The sequence below is a fragment of the Diachasmimorpha longicaudata genome, chromosome 12 (assembly GCF_034640455.1).
Source record: "Diachasmimorpha longicaudata isolate KC_UGA_2023 chromosome 12, iyDiaLong2, whole genome shotgun sequence".
Lineage (NCBI taxonomy): Eukaryota > Metazoa > Arthropoda > Insecta > Hymenoptera > Braconidae > Diachasmimorpha > Diachasmimorpha longicaudata.
This window is the reverse complement of record NC_087236.1, coordinates 585,113-602,779: the sequence shown is the minus strand read 5'-3', so window position 1 is coordinate 602,779 and position 17,667 is coordinate 585,113. Positions and strand designations below refer to the sequence as shown.

Here is a 17,667-nt window from a genome sequence, read left to right as displayed (position 1 = left end):
TACGTAATCCTTTTTTATACTTTTGCGACTATTTTTGTGTTTTTTTTTAACATTCGGCAAAATCATTTTATTAGCTAACAATGTCAAATATTAGAGGAGAGATACTTAATCAACTGATACACAAAAAATCTAAATTATCAGACATTTAACAATCTTGAGCGTTTGGAAATGATCCAAAGGGCTTTCTGAACATATGTTAAATGTCAGTTTACTAAAGTTTTTAATACTGGGTTTTACAATGTATGCACAATGTTAACAAAGATGTAAATATTTAATAAAAACTCCTAAAAAACAGGATTGCATGGACAAGTCTGTAGATTAAAAGTAATGCTTGGAAAAGTTTAGAAAGACTGATAATTTTTTCAAAATTATCTGAAAAAAAATTTGTAATTAAACATGCTAAGTTTGTCGAATTTTTTCAAAGAGTTGCGAAATTTATTGAGCCGAGAAAATCCAAGCATTTACCAGAATACTTTCTGGAATCCCCGAATGTTCTAAAAATGTCAAGAATTTTCTGAATTTTTTAAACGCTTCCTAGACTGTGTTCAAACTTCCTAGAAAATGTGAAATATTTCTTGAACCTTTTAGACTAAAACCGTGAGTTTTCAAAAATTCGAAACATTTTTTGAGGTTTCCTGGGAACTGCCCTCTGGCATTTGGAGCGAGGATGATCGAATACTGAATTTTAACGATTTGTTTTGAGAATGAGAATGAGACGCAGAAGCACTCAGCTTAGGAAGATGGAGAATGTAGAATGTCGAGGATGGACTAGAGTGTCAGGTAGGAGTGAGAAAGTCCCAAAAATATATCATAAGAGGAGCCCACAGGGAATTCTATTTAGTTCAAGTTTCGCTGTGAGATCGATTCCTAACTATCTGAAAATGATTCAGATTTTAGTTATGTAGTACATACATTAATTAATAAAGTTGCTCATTGTCGCTTTAATAACAAAATTCGTGTGTTGAATGTTTATCTTTATACAACTGCAATAATTTGTCAACAACCCCGAAGTAAAAATTAAAACTTTTAAAAAGTGAATGTGTTATGTATTTTGATTTTCACTAGCACATACGATGAATTTGAGTAAAATAAAAACACCATAAGATTGATTACCTGATAGCCGAACTATTTGAAATAAAAATTTCCCATATAGCGTCACACCAACAAACCATCCATGTGTCCACGTCAAATGCCCGGGCTATATTGAGTGTTACACATTTTCACATAAGCTCTCCTTCTCCATTTCATGAATAAAATATTCAACAACATGATTTTTTCATGTGGGCTTTTACTATGAAAACACAAGGACCTGGAACGTTGGTTTCTATTTTTTATGGTTACTGCGATGGACTAATAGTGATAATTCAAAAAATATTTGAAGCGAAGAGTCTTGTGTACTTGAAATATAATAATTCTTCCGGAAATTAATATGTGTATTCACCGTGATGAGCCGAGTAATCGGGCGATATTCCCTTTCCGGACACAGACTCTCACAACAAAAGTTATCATTAATCATCAACCCATACTTTTTCATGCATTTCGTGAGCTGAATTATTTCTGTATAAATCATTATATTTATCTATTCGAAAATATTTTTATGTATTTTGGAACCTTTCCTCATCCACAAAGTGGACCCCTTCGGGCTTTTTCGGTGACTGCTCCTCAACGCAACGTGGAACAATATTTTTAAACGGATATGGATTGAACGTGACAGGGAAGATTAAAGCTATTTGTAGAAATATCTATATGGGAATGATAGATTTACCTCCTCCTGGCCTTCCTTGGCTGCGATGTGAAGGGGTGTGTACAAGTCTTTTGTTGTGGCATCAACGTCGGCACCGTGTTGGAGTAAAAGCATGACAATATCGACATTGCCAAGCCGCGAGGCAACATGCAGCGGTGTCTGCTCTTCCTATAAAATCAATTTAATGGTATATGAATATTATAATCAATAAATTAGACTGTTAAAGTAGTCACGTAAACTAGAATTTCCCCAACGCAATTCCACGGAAACCATTTCACTTAACTTCGTCACAGTGAGTCGGTTTTATCTTAATTACACAAACAATAAATTTTAAGTTAGTATTTATAAATAATTCATAAACCTCGTTCGTAAAATAGTGGATCATGTATCTCGATATTTACGAACAGAACACACAAAATTTTGTAATTTTATTACAATGAAAATGACATTTTACATAAAATAATGACTGAAATCCTGATTTTCAAACATTTTTCCTTTGAAATACTAAAACGCAAGGGACGAATGGGGAAAATGGAATATGATCGCATAATAGACGCGAAAAACAACGTTTTCTTTATAATATTTCATTCACTATTCTTTCATTAACGTTTTTTATTGCTAATAACTGACACGGAGAACGAATCATTTCCCATGAAAGAAAAATGAACGTCACGTAAGAAAAAATGAAATATCCTTTCAGATGAATCCTATTCCCCTGTTAGATCGCGTTTCTGACGTCAGTTAATCGAATAAAGGAATACGATTCAGTTAAGATAATAATCAATACTTGTACATGAGAGTTAAACCTAGCCCGTATTTCTTTTGCGTGATATATTTATTCTAAGCGAATGAAAAATTATTATTCTCATCAATGCTCGCAATAACGCGAAAGTGCCAATCAACAAAAATTGGTGGAATATTTTTTGTTTCTGTTACTTAAAGAAATGTTTGGACTGTTTCACTTTTTCCGTTCCATTCTGCCCAACTATTTAATTTTGTCCTCTCACCTTCTTCAAATCAGAGAAAAATTCCATTCTAAATTTAATCAAATTTTCACTCACTTTGTGTTATGATACATTTAAAGAGCACATCAATAATTGTATTTTTCACATCTTTACTTGTTGTTATTCAGTTCCTAATCGCAATCATTTTTATTTGAGCGATATTTTTAAAAATTGATGAAAGGAGGTCATGAATGAAAGGTGTAAATAATCAAACAGCTAGATACCTTCCTGCCTAGGTTGAATTTAGATTTGTGTTTTGTTTTGAATCGGATTTGAATTGATGTTTATTTTCCGTGATACCATTCCATGATGAAAGGTTGCGTGGATGTATTTTTAACCATATTTGATACAATCAAATAGAGAATGTATTTTGTATTTTGGGGTGAACTATTAAAAATATAATGACTCAATACGAATTCAAAACACATTTTTTAAATAGAATGTCATTAAATTCGTGAAGGATTTTCCATAGCGAAGCGAAAGTGATAGAAAAATATGTGAGAATTAGAATTTAACCCAGTGTTTTACATAAACATTACTGTTTCCATTTGAATTCAAAATAAAAATCCATTGAAAACCAAAATATGAATTTTCCATCACCAGATTCATCGCTTGAAAATAACAACAACTTCTATGATATATTAATCAGAACGTGATGTTTAAAAAATTTTCAATATCTCACTAAATCTAATTTTGATAATACTGAATATTGTTTCATTGGTCAACTTGTTCTCCAACAATTATAATTTCTTTATCGATCGAACTACTTCGTCGAGTCAACAAAGTAATAATATACTCGATAAAGTCGTTCAGTGAATAAAAAATGAACGATTGTTAAAAAAAACAAAACTCTAGTTCATATAAGTCCATGTAAATATAAGCGAGTGTTATATTTCCCTTAAAACGGAAATAATAGCCACTATTTCGCCAAAGTTTTGAGTATTTTTCTAACTCAAAACACATTAATTTTCGTCATCTAATGACTCAAAATATTCTGCCATTCTCTCGCCTGGAACTAATAATGCAATCAATTAAAGATAGTGGTTTAAATGAAAACAAATTGAAGATAGTGGAACTCGTGGAAGGAAGTGCTATTCATTTGATGGAATCACTTCACATCTCGGAGCTCCACTCTGTCTCAATAGCTCCAGCAGTTTGGCCTCCGTCCCGATGCGAGTCTTAAATAAATTTACGAAAAATAACAAAAACCAGTGGACGCTGCGTGTTTACGCGTTTTCCTTTCCAAACCTGCATTTTTATGAACTGGTTCAAGTGAATATACCTCGAAAGATCAGTCAACTTATCTCTCTAATTGTGGACCGATTTCGAGTTAAGTCACTGACAGCGGGAAAAAAATTACTTGCAATAAACTAAACTATTGATATTGAAATTCTCTCAATTAGCGGATTTTAATTGCTAACGGGACTGCAGGAATGCGTTTACCGATGCTCCTGAGAAATTTTTTATCGGTTTAAATCAATTGGTGGGCGGTAAAAATAGACCAGGAGAAAATAGCCCACAGACCGAAAACGTGTTAAAACTCCCCAACTTGGAGGACTTACTTTGGTCTATTTTTTCCGGAATTCGTCTGGCACTTCCCACACACCTTCTCCAATATAAATCAAACAATACGAGTTTTCTTACGCTCCCAGCACGCCCTATTATCCTTAAAAAATGGAAGAGAAAATAATATTTACCCTGGCTCTGGCATCAACTTGCGCTCCATTTCTCAACAATATCCTGATGATATCCGTTTGATTAGCTCTTGCGGCAAGATGAAGTGGTGTCTCACCTCTGACGGTGGGTATATCCGGACTAGCTTCGTTTTGCAATAAATATATAACAATATTCATACAACCCATAAAACTAGCGACATGAAGGGGCGTAAGGCCGGACTCAGTCGTTGCTTCGATACTAGCTTTGTGCTTAAGCAGCAATTCCACAACTTTAATACGATTTTTTTTGCACGCGATGTGGAGTGGCGTGAAGCCGTTCAGTGCTCTGGCATTTGGATCTGCATTGCGGTCGAGAAGAAGTTTTGCAACACGTACGTGACCACAATGGGCCGCAACGTGAAGAGCTGTTAGATAATCTACAGTTACTTCGTCGACAGGTGCCCGATGATAGAGTAAAATCCTGGCAGCATCTACGTGATCACCCTGGGACGCCATGTGCAGAGGGGCTAAACCATTCTTTGTTTTCGATCCTATTGGAGCACCCTTTTCAATCAGAATGTCAACAACTTCGTGGTGACCAGCTCGTGCCGCACAATGAAGAGGTGTCAGGCCGTCTCGAGTCTTTGCTGAGATGTTAGCGCCTTTACTCATTAATAAATTCACCATTTTTATTTTTCCCCATTTTGCTGCAACGTGCATTGGAGTTATGTTGTGCTTCGCAGCGAAGTTAACATCGGCCCCTTTTTCGTACAGCAGTGAGGCAATTCGATCATTTCCGTAATGGGCAGCAATGTGAAGGGGGGTAAAACCACTCTTCGATGTCACGTCGGGATTATGGTCGTTCTGGAATTTATAGAATGTCAATTACGTCTCTCGTGAATTGAAGAATCGTGTGTGACATACATTTAAATTGACGTCGTCCTCTTTTTGAAAATCAATATAACGTTTAAAAATATTTTTCATTCATTTTTCTATTTATTCTGCTATTCTTAACAACATGGCAAAATCTTGAATTAAACAAGATGGCAAAATCTTGAATATTAATCGAAAAAAATCTTAATTTTATGTAAATTCATATTTGATAAATAATTTCTCCCCTTTCATTCCACACAGATGAATGAAAATTAAACCTTAAAGCCGCTCCACCCTTATAACATATGAACAAATTATTGATCATTTTTGAAAATGAAAGTAGACGATAAAAAAGGCAAGGATTCTCTCCATTTAGTTATTGCTTCGATTCTCCTCAGAAAGTATATGTAAAAATCAGACTCTAAATCAGTGTTTAATAAAATATAAAGTTCTAGTTTTTATCCTTATGACAAATGATACTTCATATTGTAAACCAGTCCTCTTCCGCATTTATATAAAAAAAATTTGGAAAAATATCAGCGTTTTCCGAAATTTAATTTACATAATACTGACCAGGTTTATTTTTTTTAATCTCACGGTGGAGTCGTGCTACGTCTAACTATACATAGGGTAAAACTACTTTAAAAGGTACGACCTTTTTATTTAAAAAAATTCTAGGAAAAAATTGCCGATATTATTACAACACGAAGCACATTAATCCCCGGGAATGATGACGAAGAAAAATATGCTTTAGGTTTGAAAAACATTAATGACTTTGAGCAGAAAATTTATTTAAAAAACTTTAAGGAAACCCTCGCGGTCCGTTACTCTTTGAACATTGGTGGATGTTCACGTAACAAAAATGTATTTCCTACTTGTAGTAGTAATGCCGCAGCCTTGCAGTCATCTTTCTTAGCGGCGATATGAAGTGCGGGTAAACGAACTTTTCCCCTGGTGTCACTCTCCAACAGGACGGCAACGACCTTGTCATGGCCCTGCTGCATGGCAACAGCAAGAGGAGTAAAACCATCCTGTGAACAGAAATTTTCTTTTAATTAAAGTGTCACTCGATTGAGTGTACGAGTTGGAGAACAGTTAGAATTTACCTCAGTGGCGAGTGTCTGATTGGCTCCTTTACTGAGTAGGAATTTAACAACAGAGTCGTGATTTTCCTGGGCTGCCATGTACAAAGGGGTGAAACCATTCTGGGATTGTGCATTGACAGAGGCGCCTTTTTGAACGAGCAGTTGTACAACTTCCTCTTGTCCAGCTGTGGGAGGATACATAAATTATGATCAATAAGAGGGAATCAATGGCTTTTAAGGGATTATATTAATGACATTTAGCGGAGAGATGGTGATAGATATTGTGGCATTTTACCGAGAGAAGCAATGTGTAGGGCGGTGTTTCCTTTCTTGGTGGCTGCGTCGACTGTCGCACCACGTGTCAAGAGCTCTCGCACTATCTCCAAGTGGCCGTCCTTGGCTGCCAAGTGGAGAGCATTCAAGCCATTCTGTGGAGAGAAATGTAACAATAGAATCCGTGAACAATGCACATCAATATAAATATAATAAAGCAGCAGCAGTAGGTAATTCGATGATGAACATCCAGGGGAAACACGAATTTTTAAACGTGTCACACGTGTTATGAAGTTTAAAGAAATTTTTCTCATTGACAGAAGCCGTGGAGTCGGTCAAAAATCGATCAGGATTCGGACTCTCGTCCAAATTCATATATAATAATGAAGGATAACCATATTCATGTGAAAGAATTGGTTCATTAAGGGAAACATCAATAGACAATTACGTAAAAATTACATTTCGAAATGGAATCTACGAGCAACCGAAATAATTGGATACTAATATGATTATTAGCCACGTAAATTTTACAATTTTTTCTTTAATTGTTACTGAATAATAATGAAAGGTTTAGGAAAATTCGGGATTATTTAGTTTGTGGAATATTCCTGTTACAAATTCTAATTATTTGCTTAATGGAAAATTTACAGTTACATATTATTAACGATTTTATTCATCATAAACCGGAAAATTTTATTTTACTGAGTCGATTACTTATCAACTTTAATGAGTATCTCTAAAGAGTTATAATATTGAAGAATTTTAATATATAAATAGCCAGCCGAGGTAAAAATTGAAAATATAGATATTCCAACGAATGGCAAAATTTAATAAAAAATCTAGTCAATTCGCTAGAAAACTCCAGTCGGTTTCTGCGGGGCTTTCTATTAGTTTTTGGCTGATTCAACTGGTCAATAGGAAATATTCTATATAATTTGCTCAATACAAATGTTAAATTTCTTTCCCATTTTCTTGACAAGAAAAACAAATATTGGAGAGCTTGAATTGAGGGAATTCAATAAAAAGAATCTACAGCGAATAACTCATAAAAAAACTGGAATTCCATTGACTTTTCCAATCGGATTTTTTTATTGAGCATTTCAAGAGAGTCTACGGAAGATTATCAGAAATTTTCTGGAAAATTCCAATCACATTTTCGAATGACGTTCATTGATGTTTCCTCAATTTAATGGAGTGTATGAATTCAAATTGATTTTCATAATTTACACATTTAATTCCTCAGTTTATCAATAGAAACAAAAAATTTAATCCCACAAAGTCGATCGTTAACTCAGTACTAAGGGGTTCAAGAGGATTATAGGAGGGATTTTCATAACTTCTCTGTATATTTCAAAAATAATTCAGCTGTGTTTCGATTAATTGAATCTTCGAGACATTCGTGACATAAAATGAAAGAAAATATGAATACAGAAGCGACGGTTTCTAGCATATTATTATGGATTTCATTAATTGAATAAAACATCTCTAAATGGAGGTGCTATATGTAAACATTCCTGAAGATTGGTCAACTATTTACAATAAATTGGATTCGTCAAGTTTTAGCCTGAAAAACTTGACTCCTTCATTTGTTTGCAACGAATCTATCGGGAAATATTCGATAATTTTGAACCACTTGTGGTATTATATGTGATTATTTTTCCCACCCAAATTTCAGCCAATAGAATTGCACCATTTGTTGATATTTTGTATAGCCTACCTCGAATATCAGCGATTATTTTTCCCATCCAAATCTTGGCCAATAGGATTGCACCATTCGACGTTATTTTGTATAGTCAACACGGTATTTCAGCGGATATTCTTGGAAATTTCACTGGAAATTTTGCATGTTGATATATATAAAAAAAAACAAATGTTGAAGTAACCCTCAATTGTATCTGACAGATTAAATGGCAATTCGTTGAAAATTATGTCTCATGGTGCAATTCTATCGGCCAACATTTGGATGCAAAAAATAATCCCCCGAATACCACTCGAACTTCGAAATTATCTGATATTTCCCTCAAGGTTCCCTGCAAACAAATAAGCTCGTCAAGTTTTCCAGAAAAATCACTCGCGCTTCGCGCTCGTGATTTTTAAACTGGAAAACTTGACACGTTCATTTGTTTGCAACGAACCTATCGGGAAATATCCGATAATTTCGGAGCTCTTGTGGTATTACATGCGAATATTTTTACTGAATAAAGGAGGAACTAGTTTCAGAAATTATTTCATAGCAACGTGGGCCAAATTTTTGTGCAAATTTATACTACTTAGAATTATTAACAATGGAGATCAAAATAACTTATTAGAAATTATTATTTTATGTCACACAAATACAGTGGATATTGAATAAATTCCCTTGTTTTTGCATTAAATTGTTTGTGTATGTCCTGCCTTTGAGGATGTTTTAAATCTTCAATAAAGTCACATTCCATGCGACAAAGTGATCAATCCTTGAATGTTTTTTCATGCGGTGGAATTTCAATATTGTGGCTTCACAATACGGGAAAAATAATCGCTTTATATTTTCAGCACAGAATAGAACGTTCATGATCAATATTACGGAAACAATGGAACATTTCAAGTGCAAAGGGAAAATAAAAAGCTTCTGTGCACATCGAACTAAAAGCACACCATAAATTTTGAATGTCCCGATAAAAACATCAAATATTTTCAGTGGAATATACGATTTCATCCAAAATAACTCTCTTCATCATGTCTTCTATCATCATCAATCACCGACATTATTAGCCGATTAACAGTTATGTTAACTTGAATCATTTTACCACTGGCCAGATAAATTATTAATTCTGTACTCACAGCGTTTGAAGCGTTAATGTCTACTCCAGACTCCAAGAATTCTAAAACTTTCTCCAGTTGTCCAGCTCGTGCAGCTCGAAGAAAAGCTGTGCTCGGATCGCTCTGGAACATCAAAGAAATAATCTCCAATTATTATTGCAATTTAATATCAACATTTCTAATTTTTTGCCTGACATTTCCTGTAGAGTTTCTGTCATATTTATAAAATTCGAACTCCATTGCCAGTTTTACTCTTAAATCCTAATTAACACGAACTCGACCATTTCACTTTAATTATTTTATGGAAAAGAACAGAAATTAGGTCAATGTGAGAGTGACAATCTAATCGAATCTCACCACAAAAATAGTTTTCTGTTCATTCATGTCGCCTTACAGTTAAAAAAATTATTATTAATAATAGTAGTGGGCGAACATTTCGTTGCATTCGTCCTGAAATAAACAATTCCATCCAGAAGCCCAAAAAGCTCGGGTTATATACGCTAGTAACATAAATGACTCTTTTTTATACTTCGCTATAACACCAGCGCGCAATAAAAATTATCGACATATGACCTGTAAAATCGTAAAAGTCATTACAAGATAAAATCGAATGTACGAATTTTATTACTCGAAAATCTGAGACAAAAAATCATCCGCAAAATCTCGAATTTAATGGTTTTTCAATCTCGTCATTGAATTTAATGTCGCTCTGGTGAAGATGACCTGTCTACTGTCCGTGAAATGTCAATTTTTTTTTCGATAATAAATTATAAATTATAGAAAACCGGTACTTTCGAATACGATAAGCTCAAGGTCTCTTCTGGCTGGTTCCTGCACTTGAACGTAAAGATTACGGAGCACCCAATAATACTCTGCAATTCACCTACGTAATCTCTATTTTTACTTCGATACTCAAGTAAGGAAAATACGTGGCGGAAAATTACGCAAGAATATCAGTGACAGGTGAATCCAACGGACAAGGATTGCCCAGGGAAAGCGAGAGAAAGAGAGAGATGGATGAAAACAAGTTGGGACCTCTGAATATATTAAAGCCGTCATGCCTTAACCATTAAGTGGATCAAGGAAAATGCCACTATCTCGAGATAAATTTTAACGAGGGAGTTTATTTGGAAAAGAAGTTGTATATAATCTTTTGAACTTTATTTTTGGACTCTCCTGAATGCGCATGTATAACAAACAGACATTTATTCACATGACCTGATACACAACATCTTGACACACCATCATAATCATTTCAAGTAAAATACGACTGTTCGAAGATTTATGCCAATACTTGAAGTTGAAAATGAGTGATTGGAGTGAAGTTACAAGGAAAATGTCGAGAGATGTTTTTGACAATGGATGCGAGACCCGAGAGACGCGGGTTCGAGTCCGGCTTAGGGCACAGAAATTTTTAATCTTTCGGAAACCGTCGAAGAGAAGTCTAGATGCCAAGAATCCTCAGGAAACATTAGTTCTGAGGCTCTCATGGGCATGAGTTATCACGTGACACATGACACATCACCTGGTAAATATAACATTCGAACGATCTTCTAGCCTCCAAAGAGGATCGGACAGGTGATGCCGAGTACAAAGGATCCAAGACCACCTCTGAGCACACCAGGAGTGTACGACATCCCTTGTTCATGCAGGAAAGTGTACATTGGAGAAACCAGGGGCAAGATCAATACACTGATCAAGGAACAGTATTGGAGGTGCTTCAAATACGGTCACGTAGAACAGTCTGCCCTGGCTGAACACTGGGCATACTATCCAGTACGGTCACCCCCAAATGTTGACCACATCTCAAAGGTAATTAGAAATGCCGAGAGGGTTTGGCGATCCATAAAAACCCTAACAACCTCAACAGGGACAGAGGATATGAAGCGAACCTCATTTGGAAAATGCTGAATCCATCCGGAAGCCAAAAACATCAAGAAATATTATTACTCGATGAAGCTGAGTAGATTGGCCAGGGTTTTCCAGGGTTTTCCATGGTTTTCCTTGGTCACCAGAAGGGACTGTACGTGGCGCACAGCTCCTGGGGTAACCGCGACACAGTTGAAGAGGAAGTCGCCCCATTATGCCGCATACAATGTAACAGCCCGAGTAGGGTATACTTGGAATAAATAAATAGTTTAAATCTTCAAGGAATGATGGAATGTAAATGAAACGAGGTCGATTGATATTTTCATCCGCAATTAATAATCCAGTCATTCTCAATCAACAAATTGTCTTTATACGAAGTGAGAATTTAAGGGTTGAAAAGGATATCAATCGATAGATTGAAATTCAATGAGGAGAACTTTAAAACGTACATACTCACTTCTATCAGCAAAATTTATAACTAATTAAAAACAATCGGAGTAGTGCAACATATAATTGCGCAGGAAATAATAGTATCTTGCAGATTCTAAAATTTTTTATCCCACGAAGTCCAAATATTCCAACAAAAAATGTGTAGTTAATTAATAAAAAAAATTAACAACCCTTTTTGGCGTACCGTAAGCTCAAGCATCAGCTGATCGTTCCACCGAGTAGGGAATGGAATGGGCCTGAGTCACGTGATCCTGCTGAATTCATTGGGCATGGCGTGCATCACGTGACTCAGGGTTATTCCGTTTCCGACTCGGCGGAACGATCAGCTGATGCTTTGGCATACGGTACACCAAAAGCAGCTGTTAAATTTTTTTTACTAATTAGCTAGACATTCTGTACTATAACATTTCGAATTGGTACAAAAAATTTGAGCTCGAAATACGATTCCAGCCAAATTCTTAACTCATTATAATTCATTATAAATTTTACTGTTAAGAGTGAGTATAGACGTTTTAAATTGTTCTTAATGGAACTTCAAGGTATCGGTTGATGTACTTTTCATTCTCTGAATCCGTTTTTCCATAAAAAATTTCTAGTCAATTCCGTAAACTTTTCCTAAATATTTGTCTCTGTGTTTATTGCGAGAAAGGATTAAGAGAATCCTTTGGTAACCACTCACGATATGTTTTTTGTTTTTGGTCTTCGCGGAGCGGTTTATAAAATACCCCCATTTTTTTTATTCCTGGTACACGGAATGAAATTTTGACTAAAGATTAGACCTTTAGAGGGCCAAACGTGGGGCGAAATGACAATCAACCACTTTTTTGTTCAATTTTTGTGGGAAAAATTAGACTTGGGGGGCTTATTTTTCTGATAAAATTAACTCTAATTTCGCCCCCTGGAGGACTAATTTTTATTTAAGATTTCTTTTCGTCTACGATTTTTAATAACGCACAGCATAATTATAATGCAAAATTATCTGAAATAAACTGCGAACGTAAAACTGTAATTATCTCACTCATTCAATCTCTTTATCGTTCCCCGTAGTAACAACTTCGAGTAATTCAATATTTACCGAATAAAATCCTCTGGAAACAAGTTCATTCATAAAATGAGAACAGACGATAGTTATTTGACTATAGCCGGTGCAAGATGACAACAGACACGTCTGTGCAGACGGTGATATCAGCGGAATTCGATCGGCAAATAACGGAAATCGTTTGGGAATAAAAACTCATAAAATTATCAGTGATGTAATTCAAAGAGATGATGTTTTAAAAAACTACGTGGGTAACGTGTTATTCATCAACACTGCAAGTGGAGATATATCGACGGAGCCTCCACTTTGTTATGATTATGGAAATGCAATGATACAATCAGCGACCTTGTCTACTGTCTTACATCACCGATATCTCGGTTCCGTATATGCTGACATTTAACAGATTGTTCTATATATAATATTCATGAACGTGTTAGTCTCACGATATTTCATGTCTGGTAAGCCACTTCAATATGAAAAAAAAAACAACGACATGAGATACCTCAAGATGAGTAAGACGTAAATCGGTTGTATAAGATGTTATTTTGTGCTTAATTTGCAACTGTTTTCACTTTTTATTTATGAATTTATAATGCGAATGGTGGAAAAATGTCACAAATTCACGATCACAGCTGCGAGATGATATTTAGATGATGTCAGAACATAGCACTTGTTTCTCGGAATATTTTGTCGAGATATAAATAATTTAAAATTGAAATGAACAAAAGTCAGTGAAGAGGTGGGAAAACGCGATAAGTCGAATTATGTCTGAGTCGAGTTTTTCAGCGAAATCATCGATTCTAAGAGAGATAGCGAATTTTTAGTAATGACCTTTGTTGCAGGACTCAATTCGCTCCACAAAAAAGATAATAATAATAATTTTTGTATGGTCCGTAGATTTCGAGATATTCGTCAAATACTAATCAATAGCCAAAAATGACTACATCATTATTCATTTTCAGTCATTGTTTCTAAGGTTGTGATAAATTTCATGATAAAAATTCATAATAAAAAATGTCATAAGAAATTCTATCAATTAAATGAATGTCTTATAACGCCTTTTTCCAAAGTCGTCAGTTTCATACACTACTGGCCGACTGTACGGTAGGGGTTTTCCCTGGTTTCCCTCAACTCTTGTGTAAATGCAGTACAATTGGGGAAAAAGCCGATCCCATGGCACCCCAAGGGAAGGGGATGCAAGGAGGCAAAAAAGGCACAGGCTAGAGACAGGCAGGAGTCGTTGCAAAAGGAAGAAGACATTTTGTAACATCACAGGAAATAACGAATAAAAAAAAAATCTTTCCCCATGTTTTTTCCTTCCACGCGGGTGATGTTCTGCAGAACATAAAATTCCTCATTTCTTCAAGTGATTCCTCCTCCTTAAGATCGTTTAAGCTATTAGTACTTAACAACTAACACTCATCACGATTTTTCTTCCATAATTTATGCGAGTTTACGGTGCGTGAAATAAAAAGGGTTCTTAGATGTACGTAAAGAGTCGAGAAATTGAGTAGTGGGCTTTTAACTAAAAGACTCGGGGGTGAAATTGAGATACGTGACGAGGAATCGTCGGCGTCAGGATGTCTGGTGTGACGTCAAGGGGTGAGGGAACTCCGAGCGATGAGTTTGCGCAGTTATGTGCACGACGAATACATAGCGTGTGTATATTATGCGCTAAGATTTGCACATACTGCTCTCCTATTTTCATCAGAGGCCGGTGCTTTTATGGGAGCTAATGTGGAACAGGAAGTTGCCAACAGTGAATACTACTGTCAGACCACCGTATTTTACAACTTATGGCAACAAACAATACCCGCTGAATAATAAGACTAGTTTTTTATAGTTATTTTATATGACTTCGACCCGGTTGAGGAATGTTGCGATGACAATCGAGACTTCTAAACAGTCGATCGCATTATTCTATCTCGTCGGGTTTTCAACTCGACGTCATTTGCATATGAGCCGACAAACTTTTTTTTTTTTGTAACAACATTTGTTTATTTATATTTAAACAGTATTTTTAACGATTGATACAACCAAATTGTTGTATAAATGATAATATTAAAGAAACTTTTTTTGTATTTAAACAGTATTTTTAGTGATGGATACAATGGAATTGTTATAAATAATAATCATTACTTCTATATTATGAGTTATTAGCGTACAGAGAGAAAAATTCAGGAGAAATTACTGTACCGTTTGGTAATCGTGATATTTTGGCGAATAATTACCGCACCACTAGGTAAAATTTTCCAACTGTTTCATAAAAGTTATTTAACCGTTTCGGAAATTGACCCGGCAATTGGTTAATTTTTCTCGAACGGCTGGATGATTGTTACTAAACAGTTGACAAATTTTACTAAATACTTCAATGATAAAATGGATTAGTTATTTTAAACGAATGAATTTTAATTGTCGGTTAGGATTTATTTTGTTGCACCAAAAATTCAATCGCTAATAGTTCATTTATGTCTGCGTGTCTCATTTCGAAATTGAACATCTCCAAAAATATAAGCCTTGACAAATTTAGCCCACTCAGGGTGTGGAGACTAATGAATTGTTTTTTATTATTTGTACTTTTATCACCTCAGAAATATTACATGATATGGTAAAACGTGTCGATATTTTAGGTGATTTGGGGTTAAACTCACCAAACGCCGTCTTCATGGGGTTAATTAATGTATATTTGATAAACCTTGTTTGACTTGACTTCCGTAATTCACGTAAGCCATTCGTTAACTATTAACAAATATTTATTTGTTCATGTTCTACCCTATCATTCATTAATAATTACGGTCATTTTCTCCAAACGACCAAAGCACAACACGATTACCAAATGCTACGGTAATTTTCACTGGATTTTTGTCTAGTGGTTTTGTATGATGAAAATGTCATTTGCGAGTTTCAAAGACAGGAACATAATTTGTTTTTTTATTAATTACCCTGCCATTGTATAAAATTGTCTCATGAGCCATTTTTACCTCATGTCTATGTATACTAAAGCTAACTAAAAATTAATTTATGATAATTTATTGTAATTCCAGTCAAGAAGAAGTTTATTCTACCGAATGGAAAAGTTTATTAGAAAAATTTTATTCTGACTTTACCCTTCCAATGCAGTAATTTCTAAGCGAATAATAATAAACATTCGAGAATGTTTGGTAAATGCTCTAAATGAATTGTCCTTAATTTGTATCGTGTCCTGTGGCACATTATCACGGATGAATTGGTCAATATTGTCAAGAGGAATTCTGCCAAACTGATTCAATTTCGAAGTACATTTCGGACACCCACTTTATTGATCTATCTGTCAGGGGAAATGTTCAACGTGAAATAGGTTGAAAGATAAAAAAACACAGGATATTTTACTAATTTCCGCCGGAAATACATTAGTAGGCTCATATATTCGCAAAATTTCCAAGGAAATTCTGTTCGGTAGCTTAATTGCCTGAAACCCATCTGAGTGACAAAAAAATCAAATTCGGAATTCGCTCACCGATTACGGAATCGACTGGTAAATTTTACCTGATAGTATCGTCATTTTTTTGAGTACCTTAAAATTTCCTACATTCGCACTTCTGCCCAAAATTACGGTAAAGATACGCAATTTTTAATGAATATTTACCTCCGTATGAACGCATCTCATGCAGTCACCAATATCTACCAATGTCAATGCCAATATTTATTTAATATATAAAAAAATGCTTTGGAGTTCTTCGTTTACTGAAGTTTACATTTCTGAATGTTTCTCAAAAATAAATTTTCAATTGAATAGTATAAATCTTTGTAAAATTTATATTTCTTTTATTCTCGTGTTTCCACTTGAGTTCAGAAAAACATTTTTATGGATTGGAATTTTAAGACGTTTGGGGTATGATTTCGATGCTCTGTTTTCGTAAATCTAAACAGAGCTCCATAAGTGGGCCATTAGGTCCAGGATGTTGTATCCCTCTTGTCATTTTAGTTAGTCCCTCCAGTGAAACGAACCGTAGCCCATGTGCTTTTCTGAGCGTGCGAAAAGTGCCTTTTCGTCTACTGGTACACGAAAAATAACAAAGTTCACCACTCCCTGAACGTAACATCACTAGCAAAAATAATAGTTCGGATACACATGCGACGGGGTGTTTTAATTCGTGTGATTGGCAGCCCTCGGCTTCGTCTCGGTCCGCCAACTTCACACTGGTTACCCCCGCCCTCCGTCACAGTGGCATGAATATATACTATTAATACCCTTATTCGCAAGTTTGAATTATTTAAAATTATTCCATCTCCAATATAGTTCTACCAAAGTCGTTGACATTCAGAGAGAATCTGTTATTCGTTTTGTGTCTGCCCCGGTGAGCGATGGTGGCAATGTTGTTGGCATTTTGAATAAGACTAAAACGATTAAAGTATGTGAATGACTGGGGTGGTAGGTGCCCGGTCGTTGGAGCTTTGCTCACGTACACTAGGTCACCACAGCCAATAGGCACATCTATTCCATCAGGCCACTGGGCTATACAACCATTTGCAATAAAATGTCCGCATTTAAACTGCTGGATTGTTTAAACAAGTTTGCGGAGTTGGCTTGACTGAGATATTACGGTTACAAAAACGAAAATCAGATTCAATTCAATTTGTAATGTTTTCAAGGATTTCCAGGGCCTCATAGACTATGACAATTGAAAATTACTTGTTCATTTGATAAACACTATTGGATTATGGACAGGGATTATCTAAATAATGTCAAAACGATTTGACTACGAACTTTAATTCTTTATTTATCGCACGCAGAAGGTATATCTGTCTCCTGTCATGTGTCCAGATCAACTGACTCTTAGTGACCAAAGTTTTCACACTGTAGACCCATTTTACAAAAGGCCCTGGATTATTCATT

General features: G+C 35.3%; 1 protein-coding gene across 18 annotated transcripts in view; it reads right to left on the bottom strand.

The window, feature by feature from the left end:
• Positions 1-17,667, bottom strand: part of LOC135167869 (ankyrin-3-like) — a 119,196-nt gene that overhangs the window by 72,367 nt on the left and 29,162 nt on the right. For 17 of the 18 annotated variants that reach the window (XM_064131523.1, XM_064131522.1, XM_064131519.1 and 14 more), the window contains 6 exons: positions 9,455-9,556; positions 6,657-6,789; positions 6,383-6,546; positions 6,152-6,307; positions 4,446-5,267; positions 1,766-1,912 (listed from right to left, as the gene is read on the bottom strand). In XM_064131523.1, the coding sequence (XP_063987593.1) occupies positions 1,766-1,912; positions 4,446-5,267; positions 6,152-6,307; positions 6,383-6,546; positions 6,657-6,789; positions 9,455-9,556 (1,524 nt within the window). Of the gene's footprint in view, positions 1-1,765; positions 1,913-4,445; positions 5,268-6,151; positions 6,308-6,382; positions 6,547-6,656; positions 6,790-9,454; positions 9,557-9,790; positions 9,949-17,667 lie in introns of those variants that run through there. The other variant, XM_064131512.1, reaches the window with a different exon arrangement.